Here is a 20,318-nt window from a genome sequence, read left to right on the forward strand (position 1 = left end):
GAGAGAGAGAGAGAGAGAGAGAGAGAGAGAGAGAGAGAGAGAGAGAGTCAATCTATGGATCTGATTCCATTTGAAAGTTGCCAGTATGCAATTTATCTTGAGATTATATTTTGAGCAGATTATCTTGAGAGCACTTTCTCCAACTCTGAAAGAGAAAAAGCATAATTTTCACACTGCATGTGTATGACCGTGAGCTTGGGAGGGAGTTGTGCTGGCGGCTTGTTGTTCCTGTGCCTTTCTGTGTATGGCAATGCAGCATCCTTTTTAAGACTACGGAAGGACAGGCCTGGGAAGTACATGATTAAACTGAACTGGAGGTTGGGTGGGGGGCAAAAAGAAATAAAGTGAATGAAAGGACCTTCTTGGGCCCAAATGTACATTCAGCCAACCTTCTGTCCTGATTACAGTCCCCATTCAGTTACCTAGTGTTCTCCTCCTGATCCACGCCAGAGAGTTATTCACATTCAGTAAGGCACTATGTCTAGGCAGTGTGCCAGTGCTGGAGAGATCAGTAAAATTGTTTTCTTTTCTCCTTTTTGATTGCTTTTTTGAGTGATTATTATTTATTGATGTGTTTTAGGTTTCAAGTTACTCTTGATGTTATTAAGAACTTCATTCTAATTTCAGTTAGAGTGTTAGATAAGGCGATATATATATATGTACTCACCATTAAGGAGAATTAGTGATGTTACTTTGAATTGAATGCTGGATTATCAGAAGTAGTGAGGTTTCTGGTACTTATTCTAACATTTGGAAGGTGTCTCCCTAGGAGTGTTACAAATTAATTACAAACTCTGTTAATCATAACATTTAGCACATGCCTTGTGTCTAGTCATAGTTATTGTTAATGTTGTACACACAAAAAACTGAATGTCAGACTTTGATTCATATTTTAAAATCTCTTAAATCTCTTAAGAGACACATTTGAATTCAGGTACAATCTCTGAGGACGTTAAATAGTATACTATTATTTTAAAACAGTTTTAAGACAAAAAATAAGTGCTGGAGTGAAAAATGAAAAGAAATAAGAATTTTATAATTTTATCTCTTCCTGATAGGTGCTCATCTCATTAATGATATATTGAGAACATATACTTTGATAATTGGCTATTTCTTGATTTTCAATACAGTTTCTGGTATGTGTCACAGTACATGAGTTAAAGGATAATTTTGGGAATTCGTTCACCCCTTCCACCATGTGGGTCCCAGAGTTGGAACTCAGATGTCCAAGCTTAGCAGATAGCAACTTCACTCACTAGGCAATCTTACCAGCCCTGTTTGTTGTCTGAAATGTCTTTTCTTCTTTCCTGTCACACCCTCATTCTCTCAGGTTAGTAGGCTTATAGTCACTATATTATCTGCCTCCTCAAAATCAATTGGCATGTTTATGAAAACAATGAAAGGTATTTTAACTTGAAGGCTGGCACATGCAACATGTCTTGCCACTTTATGCTACCCTGGAAAGGAACACTTAAATTTAATAAGTGTACTCTCAGTATGATTTGCAAAATGTAAAACTTCACCTCTTTATAGTAAATGTTCTATTTGATTTTCAGTGACATTTATGTATTGGGAAAAGGATCAGCCATAACGGAAATAGTGGCATAGAAACTCAGGTTTTTGGTAGTTTGCTTCAGTTTGTATTGCCCCAACTAATTCCACCAATTTGTGAATCAGGTATCAGAGGATATAATAATGCAACTTCACCAAAGTCTATGTCTTACAGGAAATAAAAAGTTAACAGCTCTATAGTTGCCAAGACCTGAATTTAGTTGATTTTCTTCCACTGGCCCAGATGGTATTTCTATCTTTCACAGGGCTCCAACAAACCCATTTCTGTTTGATGTGGTGAAAACTGCCACTTGCTAATTCAAAACATTTGTTTCTAGGTGCCAGGTTGACCTGTCGTCCCTCAGTAGGGAGCAAACACACAAGCTGGAGTTACAGCTGGAAGAGGGTGAGGGCCACCTGGTTCTGCTTGTCACTCTGACAGCCTCAGCCACAGTCAGTATCTCTGACCTCTCTGTCAACTCCATGGAGGACCAGAAGGAGCGGGAAGAGATATTAAAGAGATATGTACGTATGAGTGATCTTTCTTTCAGATCCAGTGTGACTACATGAGGTGGTAATCAGTAGACCCAGACTGAAAGGAGATTTCAGAAGGGGTGTTTGAGGGGCAGAAGGCAGGCTCCTTAAGATGCCATGCAGCTCTGCAGGAGCTAAAGTGGGCATTGCCCATTTATGTCTGTAGCATGGTCATCTCCAGAATCCATTGCAGAGCACGTTCTGGATTCTAAGGTTCTACTTTGAGGTTTTTGTCATATCTATAATTATATATCGTATGTATAATTTCATATGAATGAAAATATATATATATATATATTCCATAAAGGAAACTCAAAGTTATACATCCCTTTAATATTAATCCTTGGTTCAGTGTAATTGCAAAGAAGAGTTGTCTTTCTAAATCTAAAATGAGTTTACTGGCATACTGAGAGGTTGGGACCTGGAGAATGTGCACGAGTGATGTTTACGAGAAAAGCTTAACTTCACCCCTTCAACTTAAAGTCACTGTGAAATGCAGTTAAAAGGTAGCCTCCTTTCCTCTGATTGAAGCCGAGGTGGAAGGGTGGAATAGAGAGCACAGTAAATAAACACCCTTCTCAAATCTTCTTCACATAGTCAGTCCAATCTTCTATTTCCCGGCAACTTTCAGGATGCCTTTTCCACCATGTAGTTGTCTTGAATGAACAGAGAGGGGAGCTCTTGCTCCACCATTTTCTCTCAATGAAGGCTCGGTACCCATGAAGTTAGGGGGAAGCTTTTCCACTTAAAACCACAAAGCTCGTATTGTACAGCACTGCCAGGTGTTTAGACGGCTCCTCTAGACACTCAGCCATGAAACCAAGCTCTGACTAACAAAGAATGGCTTTTTAAAAAATATTCCTATTTGCTGACTGACATCCTTTCACTAACTGAATTTAATAAAGATGTACCTTATCAGGCTGTGCAGATAACATGAAGTGCTGGTACTAATGCTCTACAATATTCTTCAAACAGATTAGCAGGATGTCCGCCTCAGCAAATTTATTCTGGCTATCTCCACTGAATCAGCTGTCTGCTAATGCTTGTACAACTCATGCACCAATAGTATTACCATAAACAGTTTAATAGAGGTGACTTAGCAGGGCTAAATAGTGTAGATTTTTAAACCACCTAGGAGCCTAAGTTTTTGTGTAGTGTCTTCTAATATATAATTGCAATTATGAAAATTATTTCACATTTTGATACTCTACTAAAATATATTCTTTAGTTTCAGGAAATGAGCTGTCTGAATTAAAACTACTGTGAAGGAATTAATTGGTATATTAACATAAAAATTCATCTGGGCATTTCCAGTTTGTGGTTACTGGATCACTATTTTGATACCATCCATGTATGAAAATGATAGTGCTGTCTGCATAATTAGAAGTAATCTCCCTATTATTGACTGTTGTTGTTGAATAGATTTACCTTAATCAGCTATTTCCATTCAGAATATGAATACTTTGTTTTCCATCTTTTCCAAAATGCTACTTATTTCAATGAAATGGAAAATGTTTGACATCCCAGCTAATTCTTGTGTTATGTTCCGCCCAGTGCTTTAAAAGATAAAACATGTTTAAATATGCTTTTTTGTAACCCCAGATTTCAGGCACAGGTCTTCCGTTCCCTCTAGAGACATACTTGCTAAGAAGCTGTAATGCAGAAGAGCGCATGCGCTATATTAGTGTTAACTCACCGCACTACAAGGACAAAGAGCAACATCTTGGCGGCTTTAAAGGCTGTTATACTTTATGTTTTATGAAGTGAATGGATTGCATATGAGGTCTAAAATACCCCTTGTTTTGAGGAAACATGTAGAGGAGATCACTTATTCAGTAAATTATATCTATGTTTTTCTTTTAAAATGTACATGGTGTGTGTGTGTGTGTGTGTGTGTGTGTGTGTGTACTCGTGCGTATATATTTAAAGTTGAGGTTAAACTTAAGAATTTGACTTCATTTAGATTTGGTACTAGTTAGGGTAGGGAAAGAAATGAATTGCCCCACTCTGATATTCAACAGCTCTAGAGAATCTTGTCATTGCTCAGCAGGGAAACCCCACAAATTAAACAGACATTCATGTGTGAGCTACTATTTGATCAGCACGTTCTGAAAAGGTGGCTAATTCCATTTTCTTGTTCTTTTCGCCTTTGCTAGGAGGGGAAGAGGGAAGGTCAGTAGGGGCGGGTAGTAATGGGTAGTAGTCCAAGAGCTGCTGTTTGACCTTTTCAGAACGGGTTTGCTGAACCCCTGCTCCTCCTTGTCACAGTTTAAAAACCAGAGGAGCTGGTTTAGAGAAGAAGTTGTTAGCATTCCATTTTTATTATGACATTTCACAGTCATCTGATTTAATGTCCCTTGACCGGATTGTCCACCGTGAGACGCTGGGCTTGAAATGTTATTTAGAGCATTGATAAAAGGTGAGCGGCTCTAAGATGACAGCAAGTCATAAGGCTGGTGCTGTGACATTAATTTTCTCCATAACAGAGATGGAATAAGACGTCATGGTGACAAGCTGTCAATCAGCCCTGGCCCCTCAGAGCATCTCTGTGCCATAGGATGGGGTATTGCCTCTCCCGTAATAGAGCTGAACCACGATGCTCTCTCTGACAGCTGCTGCAGCCATAGAGAAAATATATTATACAGCCTTTCATTAAAAAAATAAAGAGGCTCCTCTCCAGAGCATTTCAATCTTTTCCCATCTATTGAGGGCTGAAAGGATTCACAGCAAATCATGGATTCCTCTGCTATGGAAATTTCTAGCTTCAAAAGCCATAGAGGTTTTGAGGCCTCCTAAAATATCCATAAATAACTATGTGGAATAACCTTTGATAACGCTTTTCATAAAATTAATTTTTAAACTAGTATTTATTTGTTTTTTCTTTGAGTTCTTATTATAATCTATGTGTCACTGGCCTAAACAGTAGAAATTTCAATAAATTGTCAAATGTCAGGTGACTGGGAGAATGAAACCTTCAGACTCTAATCACCCCTCCTTCTAAATGTGAACCTGGAGCTCAGAACTGAAGCCTCAGTCAGTGTGGCTGTGGCTGCCCCATCATCATCCCAGAGTGAAATGACTCTGACTGATGATATTTGTTTTAGTCACAATAAAATTTGGTTTGAATTGCTTGTGGAAAAATTAAAGTGCCAAACCCTTTCCATGAAACTATTCCCTGTCATTAGGGTAGAATTCCTCATGGGTTTCATGTATTGATCGAGCTCTGAGATAACATCCTGGGCCAACTTTATCAGTGCTATAGGATACAGCACTACCTGGAAACCTCAGGACCCTAGTCCTGTTGCCTAAAGTCCCCATTGATAAACATTTTATTTGTAGGGATTTAAAAAGAGACACAAGTGCATTTAAAGAAAATCCAGCCAAATGAGCCTTTTAAATAAAGCCTTGGTGATAAACAGTTGTTTATAGCAGAGATCAAGAGGTAATCTTTGTACCGAGCACTGTTTTAGAAAGTCATGCTATGAGATTACACATTTATCTGTCTTTCTTCCTCTCAGAATACCAAGGGCATAGCTTCAGTGTAAATAATGAGTAGCCATCCAGGACTGATAAAGTTTGTATTGTAGAAGCTTTGGTTTGCTTGTATCCTACACAAGTAATACACTAATGAGACTGCTTTTATTCTAGCACCATTTTGATAGATAAGTTTTTCATGAAGAAGCATATTAGACTATGTTGTGATGAGACATTTTAAAGGTGCTGAGGAATTGAGTGTGAGGCAGTGGCCTTAGCACAGGAAAGACAAAGTGAAATATAAACAAAATGTATACCAGTGTTCTAGAACTCTGTTGCATTTATTCATTCTTTAGAGTCCTAGGTCATTTTATGTTAGCGTTCCCCCTTCACTTTCTTCACATACTATGTTTTTAAGATATCACAATCATTTTGTGAAGTGAATTAGCTTTTTTTTATCATCTGGTTCTATCAAAAACTTTTACAATTCTATACATTACAGCAAATACAAATATAAACCTAAGAGAAGTTCCTCACTACCTTTGAAATTATTTTATTTTTAACTTGATTTATTTTTTAAAATATCTCCCTTAAAAGTTTTAGAAAACTGTAAGTCCTTGAAATAACTATTATCAAAGTCTTTTGATAACTTATCCCTCATCTGAACACTAAAAATACAATGGTAGAAAAATAATTTGTTTAGTATTAACTTTCTCAATAACTCCCCTATATCTGAAGACTGTCATGTAACCAATCAGTTAAGATATTATAATCTTCAAACTATCATATTTACAGATGAAAGATTTTTTTTGAGGTGCTCTAATTGAAGACATTCAGAGAAGCCATTGAAGAGATCTGCTTTGACGCTCATTGCTCGGCATCTACTGAGGGTTATTTATAGGAAGTAATTGTGGTATTTTTATTTCAAAAAATCATTTATCACTAATTACATAATTGTATGTGCATGTACATGACCATGCACATGAGTGTGTGTTCCCATTTGCACATGCCTATGTGTATATTCCTGACGCAGGAAGTATAATTTTTATTGGAAAAATACAAATGATTCTTTACTGAGAAAACTTAGTGTTTTCTAAGTGTATTTTTTTGAGGCTTCTTTTGTTTTATTTTTCCCCTAATGCCTATGTTTGGGTTTTTCAGAGTCCACTGAGGATATTTAACAACCTAAAAGATGTGGGATTTCTCCAGGTAAAAGTCATCAGAGCAGAAGGTTTGATGGCTGCAGATGTCACAGGTAGGAAATGATGTAATTCTCCTATTGTATAAATCAAAAAGTGGACCATGTTTGTGCAATAGAACAACCCAGCTCTGAATTTTATCTGAATGAGTCATTGAAGTCAATGGTTTAAATAGAAAGATTCAGACCTGATCTCACAAAAGACTTGATAATCCCCACTTGCCTACACAGTTCTATATTTTAAACCCAGTATGATACACTAAAAATAAATAACAAAAAGTCAAAATAACTTCTGAATTATTGCCCTCCCAAAGTTTAATCGCTGTATCAATTTTCATTTCTGCATAATGAGCAACACAGAACCATGTCCTGTCAGATGTCACCAGCTTCTCTCACTGCACAAACACTTGTAAGTCAAACACACATGGAATCTGTTGCATCATTCACTGCAAAGGTCAGTGATGGAGTGCTCAGTAATTACTATGAATGCTTCATATTCGGGTTGCTGCTATAATTTCCTAGTTACACAAATTTCTTCAGCATACTACAAAAATAATTATGTATCTAAACTTGGACTATATGTTACTTTCCACCTAGGACATAGATGTGTAAGAACAGCAAAGCCAGTCTTGTGTCTTCTCTGTCTTTAATGTCACTGTGTGTTCAGCTTGGTGGCCTTTATATCATGGCGCTGCAGAGTTAAATACTCTGTGTGTAGCTGTGGTCACTGATTTATCATGTAATTCAAGAAGACTATGAGAGATGTTTGTGGGACCATTGAGTTATCTGTCTCAAATTGGATAATAAGATATGACTGACTTGCCAGTTCCATGGAAATTTCACTGTGCTTATTATTTGTAGTAATAAGTACATAATTCTAAATGTTAAGCACAATGACCCTTATAGACTTATTTGAAGCAAATACTATACTTTTCTTACCATCTAACTGTCTGCAAATCTCTGTGTCCTTTAATTCATTCAAGAGAACTGAAAACAGATAAAAAGATAATTCCTTTCAAAATTAAACAGCAGATGTTTATTTCAAAATAGCAATATTTAAAATTTTAGTATTTGTAGATCATCAAATGAGTATAGTATGTGACAGACATAAATATTTAGGAATTTATCATTTCTTTGAAAAGATGATCATCAACTCATCTTTAACTTAAGACAAAAGCACTTTATAAAACATAAGTGGAAGCCTGAGAATACTGGTACTAGAGGTGGCTATAATCTCTGAATGTGAGCTACCTTAGCTGTTAGTGATAAAGAGCTCGTGAATGGCAAGTTTATTCCTTTTCTATCTTAAAACTTTGTTTCCTGTACAGTTATCAGTGAATTAATCTGCACAATAATTTTTTATGGAATGATTCATGTTCCCTTTATTTCCAATGCTGACTACCTGACATTATTCAAGCTGAATGCAATTGTGTAAGTTTGTCTCCTCTTAGAAGCTGTCATTGATTTTAAAACTTCATGAATATGCAAACTAGGTTAACCTACTTGGCCTGTATGCCACTATGGAAGTTAAAGTACATGTACTTTCAAAGTTGGAAAAAAATAGAGATATTTCTTTCCTAATGGTTCTATATAAGTCAATGTGAATAACAATAGCCTTTCCACTGGAGATTCAATGAAATATAATTTTATTTGATAAAGTGAACATTAATTTGAGGACTCCTGAATAACTGAATCTCAATTTTTTTCCTTCAGTTTTAAGGATATAAATCTAATGATTCCTCATTCCAGGCTGACCTTATAATCTAATGGGCTCTGGATTGAACAAGAGAGATGTTGAACTATTCAGGGGCAAATGGGTAATTTAGTCTTGACCTTGCTCACCCTTTGACCTTCTGTGGTTTTTATGACATTTCTGATGGTGGCAAAAATTATGGGCCATCTGTTTAAGTAAAAAATGTCTGGATACACTATTAATTAAAATAATCTTAATTCTGAAATTATAAAGAATTTTGGACACAAGTAAGCTCTTCATGTGCTTTGTCTTTTATTTATAGAATTTCTAAAAGTTGATGTCCATCTTAGTGAGTCATGACAGCCAGGCTCTCCCTAATGTGAAACAAACAGAAAGAGACAGGATCAAATGTATTCTCCCATCTTCAAGTCTTCAAGGGAGCATCCATCTAGAGCACCGGTTCTCAACCATCCTAATGCTAAGACCCTATAATAACAATTCTTTATGCTGTGATGACCCTCAACCATAAAATTATTTCCATTGATACTTCATAACTGTAATTTTGCTACTGTTATGAACTGTAATATAAATATTTTGGAGATAGAGGTTTACCAAGAGTGTTGTGACCTGCAGCTTGAGAACCACTGATCTACAATATTGTAGGGAATTTTAAAGTCATGAGTAGTTCTTTATGTTAAGCCAGGAATTTTTTTCTGACCAGGTATAAATAAAGCTATAGTTAGAAGATATTTGACTTCAGAACACTTCTTTTTAAACAAACCTAACAAGACAAACTTATACGTGACCAACTTTCATATATTTGTAATTGCTTTTAATTATTACAGCATACAGTCACATAACTTAAGCACAATTTTCATTAATATTCCAACATTAAATGAGCACAGGATAGAAAAATTCTGTAATCTTTTAAGTAGCCATCAATCTTCCTACAGTTACAAAGAATTTTTTTCCTTTCAAACCGTAAAATTTTTCTTTTGTTACAACACATTCATTGAGAAACATTGTGATACTGTATTAACTCTGTGAATAAAGCGCAATTGAGACTCTCTTTGAATGAGTGAGTAGAAAGCACAAATTACTTTTTAATGAAACCCTCAATTCCTTCACTTTCCACAAAAAGCCTATAGCTGTGTTCAGTAGAACACGACTACAGTAGGTCACTTCAGTTAAGCCCCTAATAAACTATTGATAGTCAAGGGGAGTTTTTTCTTCTGTCTCAATAGCCCAGTGTTGGCCAGTGCACTTCAAATCATTAAGGTTAATACAGATTTAAAAAAGAGATTAACTCTGGTGGTTAAGGCCTCAATTTACAACTCCCACACATATGCACACATTGAGCACAGTACAAGAGTGGATTGAAATTTCAGTCAAATTGTGGACAGCCTTTCACAGCCTGAGAAAGTGGCACTAGGGTTTGAAACCTTGCTGCACTAAATTCTTTTGAGGGAAAAAGGTTGAGTAACTGAAAATACTTCTAATTACAATGTATTCACTATAAGCTCTCCAATGAGAGGTTACTGTTTGCAAAACCAGAGGTTGCCTGGTCTTGTTCACTGGGGAATAATCTTTCCAACATGAAATCACAGGTTCTCTAAAACTGGCCAGATTATGAGACCAGATTATGAGACCAGAGAGGCCAACTGAGGAATGTGTGCATGTGTGTGTGTGTGTGTGTGTGTGTGTGTGTGTGTGTGTGTCTGTGTGTCTGTGTGTGTGTCTGTGTGTGTGTGTGTGTGTGTCTGTGTCTGTGTGTGTGATGGGAAATGAAATTTTCCTTTTCTAGCTATTGATTATTGTTTGTTCTTAATTAAGTAGAGCGTAATTTCTACTTGTAACACAGCATTTCATGTCTTCTGTCTTGAGTGATGCTTTCTTTAAAGAAAATTTAGTGAGTTATTTTTAAACCTGGTGATGAGTTCTTCCAAGTTTCAAAAGAAATAAGAGAGTTCTCTTCCTCAGCCCTTCCTCCTACTTGTTCCAGGTTGTGAGTTCTGCTCAGCAGCCCTCCTCTCAGCTTTGCCCAGAGCTGTGGTGGTTCCACACACCCTCCTCATTTTATCAGGGTTGTAGGAGGTTTGGTTGTTATTGTTTGTGGGTTTTTTTGTTTTGCTCCTGAGGAAGAGGTCACAGCCTCTCCAGGGAGACCAGCTGGTCAGCTTCATAAACTGTGAATTGGGAGAACCTTTCAGAAGCTGCTCTGCCTTGCCACTGTGTTAAAGAGTGCCTACACAAAAATGTCCTATCCTTGGTGAACTGACTTGGCAAATGAATATACTGTCTCTTTCGGGAAGTAATAGAAGGAAGAGAGAGAGGATTTATGATTCATAGTCATTGAAATTGTCCCATTAATTGAACATTTCCTCCTAAACTAAACTATTCATAAAAGACTTGTAGCATGTCAGCCTTGTAGTCTAGAAAACAAGTAGTTATTAAAGAGAAATGTTTAGTGCCCCCTTTATTTGCATAGACTTTTTCCATGTTTTCCTTTTGGAAAACTGTCTTCATTGTTGAAAAATATTTAAGTAACAAAACAGCAGAAAAAGACATGCTACAGTATTTTTTTATCAGCCTCTGAGATGAGAGTCTTATTATTTTACAAAATAGCAGTGAGCAGCTCAGATTCATTAGCAGAGCTAAATTTAAGCCCCATTTGACAGGCTGCCTAGAAAACATTTTGTTTTGCTGTCTGTGGGCTTTAATTAAGATGTGTTCAATTGCAGTCCTCTTCAGTCTAGCCCCTACCCCCAACTTGCTGTGTCACAGACCGGCGATCAGACACTTTTAGACGGTCCGGCCCATGACTTTGACCTTCTGCGCAGTCCAGCGTTCCCTGGGGAACCGTTCAACTCATGAGGTCTGATTTCACACTTCCTGGATGCCTCTGCTCTCTTAACAATGACAGGGAGACAAAGCCCTTTAGAGCAGGCCGCATGGGGACTTGTTTAAATTGGAAACCAGAGAGGAGTCAAGGAACAAGGTTAGGGGCTACAGAATAGTGCTTTTAATAAAGAGCTCACAGCTCTGGCTCAGCTCAAAGAGGTGTACCTCTGTACAATTAATTGAGCCATTTATCTGGAGCATCTTAGGCCTCTACTTTCTCACAGAATTGCGTGGTAAATATCAGCTAAGAAGCAAATGAGATATGCATGAAATGAATTTTAACACTTTGATTACTGTGCCTCCAGTCTTCATTAAAAGTAAATTTATTTGTATTTCTGACCTCATTATCAGTAGCTGCCTGCATTTTTATTGGTTCCTGTGATTTCCAGCTTGAGTGTGTCATGAAGGTATATTTTATGCAGAGATTGGGATTTATTATTCTTGATATTTTCCCTGAACATTATGGGTCTATTCAGAAAAAGAAAATGAAAAGTCAGGCTGTAGAGAAGAAAAAGCTAGTCAGTTCGTGGAATGTATTACGGCGAATTGGAGAAACAGTAGCATGCAGGTGTATATAGATATAACATATATAATATGTATTGTGTCATATATATATATATATATATATATATATTAGACTGCCTTTAAATAATACACTCTCTTTAAAAAATAACTTGTGAGTTCATTTAACAAATTGTACAAAATATATGTAGTTGTTGCATCAAATGCCTTTCCAAGTCCTGTTGTCTTGTTGAAAGGAGGGGTCAGGTTGTTTCCCCCATGGCATGGTAGCAGCGTGAGTTTTAGCAGCATGGACCTGTAGTTGCCATTGTCATGTAATAATACTGAGGGTGTCTGATAAATATAGTCTTACATTTTGTGATCATTAGTTAAAATTTATGATGAAATCTAAGAGAGAATATGCAGCCTTTATAATCTACATCATCCCACTGAGTGGACCAGATAAAACACAAGAGTAAAATAATTTATAGCTAAAGGAAATATATGAGGGTATTACCAATATTTATTTTCTAAAGATTATATTTGTTGAAAGAAAAAATAAATATCAAAAAAACTGAACTGTTCCCAAAGTATGCTTTATTTCCACAATATAAGTTAATGTCTTCATTTGCTTTTTAATATACTACATAAGTTCTTCAGCAGTATACTTTGATTAAATATTCTATCTAATTTATAAAGCATCAAAAGGTGGCATACTTCTTATAATAATGTGCATGATTTAGAGAATAGCCATATGTGCAAACTCACGTGAGATAAATACGTGAATGTTCTTCAGATATTTGCTAAGAATGAGACTAGTCAACAAAAGCTTCACAGAGACAGCAGCAGCTAGGACTCTGGCCCCCTTTATGTTATACACTTTACTCACCAGAAAACTTGCTTTCTTTTAGTATTGCATTTTTAAAAATTCAGACTGTAAATACAGAAATTGGAAAGTATTCTTTTAGCACTAAGCCATTTTTATCAAATATATGTTAAAAACATAAAGGAAAAGCATAACTTAGCACAAATGCTGGACTAGCCTGCATCTGAGCCAGTGTTACAAATGGAATTACAGGAATCATGTGTGATTCATATGCAGGTCACATGGTTATGATATTCTGCTCTGGAAGGATAGGTAGGATCACAGAGAGATCAATAATTGGGTTTGATATGCTCTAGAGGTGAAGGACTCTGTGCTGAGAAAGTGGTGGTCCCCCTATCAGTAGGAAAGGAAGGGAGGAGAAATACTGTAAAATAATTAATCAGGATCTGTGGAACCAAGATTGCAAAATGATCCTTTGAGTAAAGAAAGAGAGAAGTGCTGATGCGGCCTGTAAAGCCAGCCTCAGGATCTCCTTCAGTGCTAAGGAAGTCTCAAGATGCTGTAGTCGTTTTAAATGAAACTAGTCTTTAAATTTTTGTTACACTACACTATAGTTATATAAATAAGACATTCACTTCTTAGAACAATGGATCTAAGAAACACTGCAGAGAAGATCTGAATTTATGAGAGTTTCTAAGGGGGAAAAGAGAGAACCATCTACTATAGAAATACTTGAGTTGTATAATCCTATAGTTAAAATCCTAAATCACTGAACAGTCAAGCCCAAGAGAATGATTTAAGGATTGATATCAATGGGGATACTGTGAGAAGGATTCATGGCTCTGTCTTTGGTCCACACTGTTTATTTACTATTGTAAGTAACTTTGACAATATAATTGACTGCTTGGTTGTCAAATTTGCCAGGAAGGCAAGTTGATTCATTTATATAAGACTAAAATATATATACAAAAATATCATAAACATTTTATATGTCTATGTCTATATATGTATATATGTATATAAACACATATATTTTACTTTATACTGTTAATGTTTATGTTGTGTGTATGTATTTACAGACTGAAGTAATATAGTTTATTCAATAAAATAAACATCAAAATATAAAGTCTTACATGGTTAAAAATAGGAATTTTTTTGCTGTGATGGTAGAAAATACAAAAAACACTTAAGGTTTACAGCTAGGTTTAAGCATAGAAAAATGAATTATACATTTATTATTTCTTGTTATTGTGAATGAAAGTCAAATGTTGAGAATGTATTTCATTGTCAAAGCTATTCTTCAAAAAGAACATTGACAGACTGATGACAATGCATTTTCAACTGAAATATACTTTAATCATGGGATTTATAATGATGTCAATTGATTCAAGATAATGATACTAATAACAATGATAATAACTAAAATTTTTGAGTCTCTATCATGTAAGATACTTTGAATTTGGCAGAAAAGTTATCAGAATGAATCTCACAGTAGCATGAACAAAAAGTATTGTTATCCCATTTTTTTTTTATAATTTTGAAAACTGAAGAGTTGAAAGAGATTGTAAAACTAGCTGATTCTGTCGCTGTCTCGGCCTCTCTGTCACACACACACACACACACACACACACACACACACACACACACACAAAGTGCATAAACAGAAGAGCAACCATGCACATCTGGGTCCCCATGTTAAGGCTACTTGTTAACTACACTGCAGAAGACAGACTCTGGTGGGTGGGGGTGGGGGAGGCTCTCACTGTTTTACAGTTCTAAGCTCTATCCTAGGGATAGTACAGAGAGGAGCTAGCCAAGTAGTAATTGTCAAGGTTCATGCCCAAAGAGCCGTCTTTCTAGCAAATTTATTTTATTTTATTGAAAACACATTTGTTTTCATACAATATATTGTGATTACAGCTTCCCTCCTCTAATATTCTCCCTGACCTCTACACCCACCAATTCTGCACTCTTTCTTTCTTTCTCTCTCTTTCCTCTTTTCTTTTTTTCCTTCTTTATTTCTCTTTCCTTCCTCCTTTCTTTCCCATTAGAAAACAAACAAGTATCAATAATAATAATAATAATAAACAATAATAATACAAAAATACCTCAATAGAATAAAACAAACAAAGAGAAAAAAGAGCAAAAGAAGAAGAAAACATACAAACGAGCTTATGAATTACAAGAATGCTGCTTTGTTGAGCGTTGATGTGGTAGATACTGCAGATAAAATTACCCATGGCCTGAGATCAGTATTTCTATTTTGGTCAAGCTTCAAAAATGGCATATATAGCTTGATCATGGTAGTCTGTTTGTTCTGAGAATATTTTTATTCCTGCCTATTGTGTTAAAGCTTTTCTTTAACAACATCAACATGGTGGCAGCCAAGTACATGCCATGAAATTGAAAATGGACCCCCAGAGATTTTAGATTAACAGGCTAGCAAGCCAAGGATGGGTTAGATTCTGCACAGAGCTTTACCAACCTAAGACATAAGTGCATTGCTTTTGATAATGCATATTTTATGGCAGGTAAGGAAGAAATTCTTGTCAAAAACAACCTGAGACAGTCTCAGTCTTGTTAATGAAATAAAAAAGGGAAAGAGGTGGAGAGCCTTTGGGGCTGCTTGGCAATAATCTGACATGGGCCAAGAACGAGGAAATAGGCTGCTTGGTAGAAATATGACATTGTCCAAAGACAAGGAAGTAGACTTCAGGCAGGAAGATGACATTAGTCTAGAACAAAGAATTAATTTCAGGCAGGAATCTAAATATTAGGCTAGAACAAAGAAGTAATTTCAGGTAAGAATCTAAATATTAGGCTAGAACAAAGAAGTAATTTCAGACAGAAATCTAAATTTTAGGCTAGAACAAGGAAGTAGGCTTCAGACATGAAAATGACCTTGGGCTAGGACAGGGAAGAAGGCTCTGATACTTTGGTCATCCTAATAAGCCCTTAGAAACAGTGATCACAGGAGTGTTCATGTAATTGGGTTTAATGCCTTTCTTGTTCTTTGACTATTTGTGTTTATTGTCTTGCTTGTTCCTTGATTATTTGCATCTAGTGTATTGCTAGACCCTCAACCTAGAACTGATCTTAATACTTGCATGTAATTAAAATGGTATAAAAGCAAAAAGGAGGAGGGTGGATGGGATAGGGGATTCTAGGGAGGGGAAATGGGAAAAGGGGATGACATCTGTATTGTAAATAAAAAAAATATCCAATAAAAAAAGAAAACATACAGACACTGAGATACTCACATTCACATATATAGAAAACTCTTAAAAATAAAATAGAAATCCATAATATATAAACAAAATTTAATCAGAAGGGGATTTAGTTTAGAGCAAGTCAGAGACTCTTTGAGGGGCAGAAAGGATCTAAGAACATAGACTCTGCCCTTCTTCTGCAGAGATTAGCACTGATGTCTTATGGAAGAATGAGAAGTGGTTTCCCCTGACACATTAACAAGTTACAAAGAGACTGGTAACAACTAATTTAGCTCATACCAATTGTCCTCAAAAACAAAACAAACTCTACATGGTTACAGTTAACTGAATTCTAGTAGCCAATCTTAGGCACATACACTTGGTTCACACAACATAAATTATACATACATAGACATATGTATACACACATATATGTATGTATACATATACATATGTATGTATGTATGTATGTATGTATGTATGTACGTACGTATCTCTAGCTGCAAGAGAGCCTAGAAATACCATTCTTGGCTTCAAGGCCTCTGTGTAGTACAGGAATAGAGTCTATTCTGGTTAGAATTAATGCTCAGCCAACCATAGAGCTTTCACAGGAGGTCACAGATTGCCTGACAAAGGCTGTACCCTTATTTTATACCTAACATTTTAATTGGATTTTAAAATTGATACAGAAGATAAATTAAATATAAGAGTCATAGATACATAATTTTATTCTCAACATAAAAATTTTTCAAAAATTACAATCTAAAATGAATCAGAAATTCCAGTGAAGAAAAAATTCTCTATCATTGAAATTATTGAAGCAAGTCTGGATGACTCCTGCTTACCAGGATGTGATTTGTAACTTTTCCATTGGTGTCATAAAACCTTCAGATTCTGAGGTAATAGTTACAAGCCAAATAACAGTACTGAATGAGCTTTTTAGCAGACTACAAAAAACATCATTGTGAAAGCAGAGGCTTGACAGTGTTAATTTTCATTTGTGTTTCCTTTGATTGAGAGAGAGTGTTTTTTAAAAGCTAATCTCCTAATACTATGCTAATTTTTTAAGTTTAAAGGGTTTTATTGCATTGTAAAAGGTCTCTGTAGCTAATTAATTTACTTATAGAGAAGCTAATCTGAAATGCCATAATTTGTGCAGAAGAGTCTAAGTAATAGAGGTCCTGAAATATTTAGGAAGGCTGCCACAAAGAGTTTAATGTATTTTATACTTATTATAGATGAAGTAACCTGTGCTTGTAAAATAAACATCATGCATATAATGTTATATCAAAATAAATTTTAAAATGAAGATTTTCTATGTAATGTAAGCTTGTAAGTACTCAGGCATAATTTTCTCTAGGCATTTTTAAATTGTACAAATTCATGGTCCTTTTCTTTGTTTTCCTGTTTCTCAGTTTTCATGTTTCCCTTGCTGTTCTTTGGTTATAGATTCCAAACTTCTGGAGTCTATCAAAACGGTTCAGTGTTGCGTTCAACACTTCATCTAGCTCCAGGAAGTCCTGTGACACTCTTCCCTATCTAGCTCCAGGAAGTCCTGTGATACTCTTCCCCATCTAGCTCCAGGAAGTCCTGTGACACTCTTCTCCATCTAGCTCCAGGAAGTCCTGTGACACTCTTCTCCGTCATCTAGTTCTAGACTGCAAGGAGACTACAGAGTTAAGACACATAGGTGTCCACTGCTCTTAGTTTTGTCCGAAGTGTGGTCCAGTAATGTCTGGAAATCTCTAAGATACTTTTAGAGATGTACAATGACAAAACTCTTTCTATAATAGTTCTAAACTTTTTTTTAAACTCCAGATTTTATTCCCATCCCAGTCCACCCTCCAACTGTTCCACATCCCATATCTCCTCTCCTCACCCCAACCTCCAACCCACCATACCTCTAAACTCCAGAGGCCTCCAGTCTCTTGAGGGTTAGGTACATCTTCTCTGACTGAAACCAGACCCAGCAGTCCTCTGTTGTATATGTGCTGGAGGCCTCGTATCAGCTGATGGTTGGTGTTCCAGTATCTGAGAGATCTCAGGGGTCCAGGTTAATTGAGACTGCTGGTCCTCCTCAGCATCTTTCAGGTTTCCCCTAGTTCAACCATAAGGGTCAGCAGTTTCTGTCTATTGTCTGGGTGCAAATATCTGCATCTGACCCTTTCAGCTGCTTGTTGAGTATTTTGGAGTGTGGTCATGATAGTTCCCTTTTTGTGAGCATTCCATATCTTCGGTAATACTGTCAGGTCTTGGAGCCTCCCCTTGAGCTGAATCCCACTTTGGACCTTCTTTTCCTCAGGTTCCTCTCCATTTCCATCCCTGCAGTTCTTTCAGAAAGGAACAATTGTGGGTCAGAGTTTTGGCTGTGGGATGGCAACCCCATCTTCACTTGATGCCCTGTCTTTCTGGTGGAGGTGAACTCTACAAGTTCCCTCTCCCCAACATAGGGCATTTCATCTAAGGTCCCTCCCTTTGAGTCCTGAGAGTGTCTCACCTCCTAGGTCTCTAGTACATTCTGGAGGGTCCCCCTATCTCCTACCTCCCGAGGTTGCCTGTTTCCATTCTTTCTGCTGGCCCTCAGGGATTTCAGTCCTTTTCCCCATCTCAATACCAGATCATGTTCCCCTCTCTCCCCCACCATCCCCTTTCCCACCTGTCACTCAGCTTCATAATCACATAATCACAATCACTTTCTCCCTTAGTCACACAATATACTTTTCTAAAGACTGCATTAAAGTTTGATCTCTTTCCTGTTTACATCACATGAGTTTGTTATTGTTATCCACATTAAGTTAATAACCTTTTATTGTCTCTTTCTCCATTTCTAGAGCAGTAATTTTAATAGTTATGCCATACCTTAAAAACTTTTGAGATCTTCAATACTTTTGAAAGATTTCTATGGCCAAATTATATAAGAAATGTTACTGAAGGGTCATGATTCCCAAATAATCAGAAGGTAATACTGTCCTCTGAGTGTTCATGGCACTGTTGAGGGAATTTTATTTGAAGCAAATTTGGGGGAGCACTTTTCATGTTTAATAGCTTGGAGCTGAAAATGCTGAATGTCGTACATAAGTTTACACAAGTTTATATGATGAAGATTGTTCCATGTCTTGCCTCATATATATTTAGATTGAAAACCATGATTTAATCAAGCTTTGGAATGACTGCCATTACATAATACATGCTAAAGATCAGTGTGTTCACAGTTGCTGTCTTACTTATTTGACATCTTATATTAACCATGCCATAAATGCATGTTATGTTCATCAAGCTTTTGTTCTAGAAACTTCTATGTTCAAGGCAACTTTTCTCATATGTCCTCATGGCTCTTCTCCAATTCTTTCGATTCTTTACCCAAACCTCATCTTGACAGTGTTACTACAAGCACTGAATGCAATCTATAAATTGTGGTTATCTTCCATACCCTCTAACACAATATTCTCTATTTTTCTATTTCCATTAACTTGTATCACCCCTTAGCACATCATCATACAGCCTTCTAATTATTTATATTCACTATTTGCCTTCATTATTCCATCCATTATACAATTAAATTAAGAAGAAAAAGAACTTCCTCTCCCCTGGTTGGCACATAGTAGAAATTCAATAAATATTTGTTTAATAGCTCAGTGTATGGTTTTATTGTCAACCAAATTCTATTTATTTTTCTTTTGCGATAGTTAAATTTCAAGATCATATTGGTCCACTTTTATTTTATGATAGTTAAAAGAACATTATAAAATTTTTAGTAGGAAAAAGGTATATTATGTCTAATAGATTGACAGCCATAACTCTAGAGTGTCAATTTCCTTACCACAATGAAAGTTGCCTGCTTCATAACTTAGAGAAAAAGGAGAAACTCTGTTATTAATACTCAGTTCCAGATGAAGCCCCGAGGGTACCTACTAAAGAGTTCCAGTTAATGTAATTCTACCAATCAGATGCTTAAAATATGTTTAGGTCAGTTGATGAGAATGCCTAGGGTCAAAGCTCCATCTCCAGTGGTAAGAAAAAGATTGGAAGAAATTTCAACATACGTTGCTTTTTGTTCTAAGAGACCCTGTGGAATTCCCTCAGCTATGACACTGTTACATGTCATTATTGAAATTCAAGTTTGCAGAAAGGACAGATGGCAACCTTGATTATACATTTTTAAGATTAAAATATAGTCATTGCAATATGTAGCAACTGAGAAAATTAAACCAAAGTGCTTAATAAATGCAAGGTAGGCTCAAAATAAAAGCTCTTCCCCATGGGTATGAATTGCTTTCCATGCTACTAAAAGCCTTCTTTGTTTTCAAAGACATGACTACAAAGAGATGATCACTGTGTCCTCCCCACCCCCACATTTTCTATGACACACTACATTTAGCAAACTATACCATTGTCAGCAGTTAAATGACCATGGACAAAGCCCAGCACTGA

General features: G+C 36.3%; 1 protein-coding gene across 2 annotated transcripts in view; it reads left to right on the forward strand.

Annotated features, from left to right (window-relative positions):
- Mctp1 (multiple C2 and transmembrane domain containing 1) overlaps positions 1-20,318 on the forward strand; it is a 333,870-nt gene that overhangs the window by 131,132 nt on the left and 182,420 nt on the right. For both annotated transcript variants that reach the window (XM_028760130.1, XM_028760129.1), the window contains exons 8-9: positions 1,890-2,076; positions 6,721-6,814. In XM_028760130.1, the coding sequence (XP_028615963.1) occupies positions 1,890-2,076; positions 6,721-6,814 (281 nt within the window). The remainder of the gene's footprint in view (positions 1-1,889; positions 2,077-6,720; positions 6,815-20,318) is intronic.

This window comes from Grammomys surdaster, unplaced genomic scaffold (assembly GCF_004785775.1).
Source record: "Grammomys surdaster isolate TR1022 unplaced genomic scaffold, NIH_TR_1.0 126391, whole genome shotgun sequence".
NCBI classification, from domain to species: Eukaryota; Metazoa; Chordata; class Mammalia; order Rodentia; family Muridae; genus Grammomys; species Grammomys surdaster.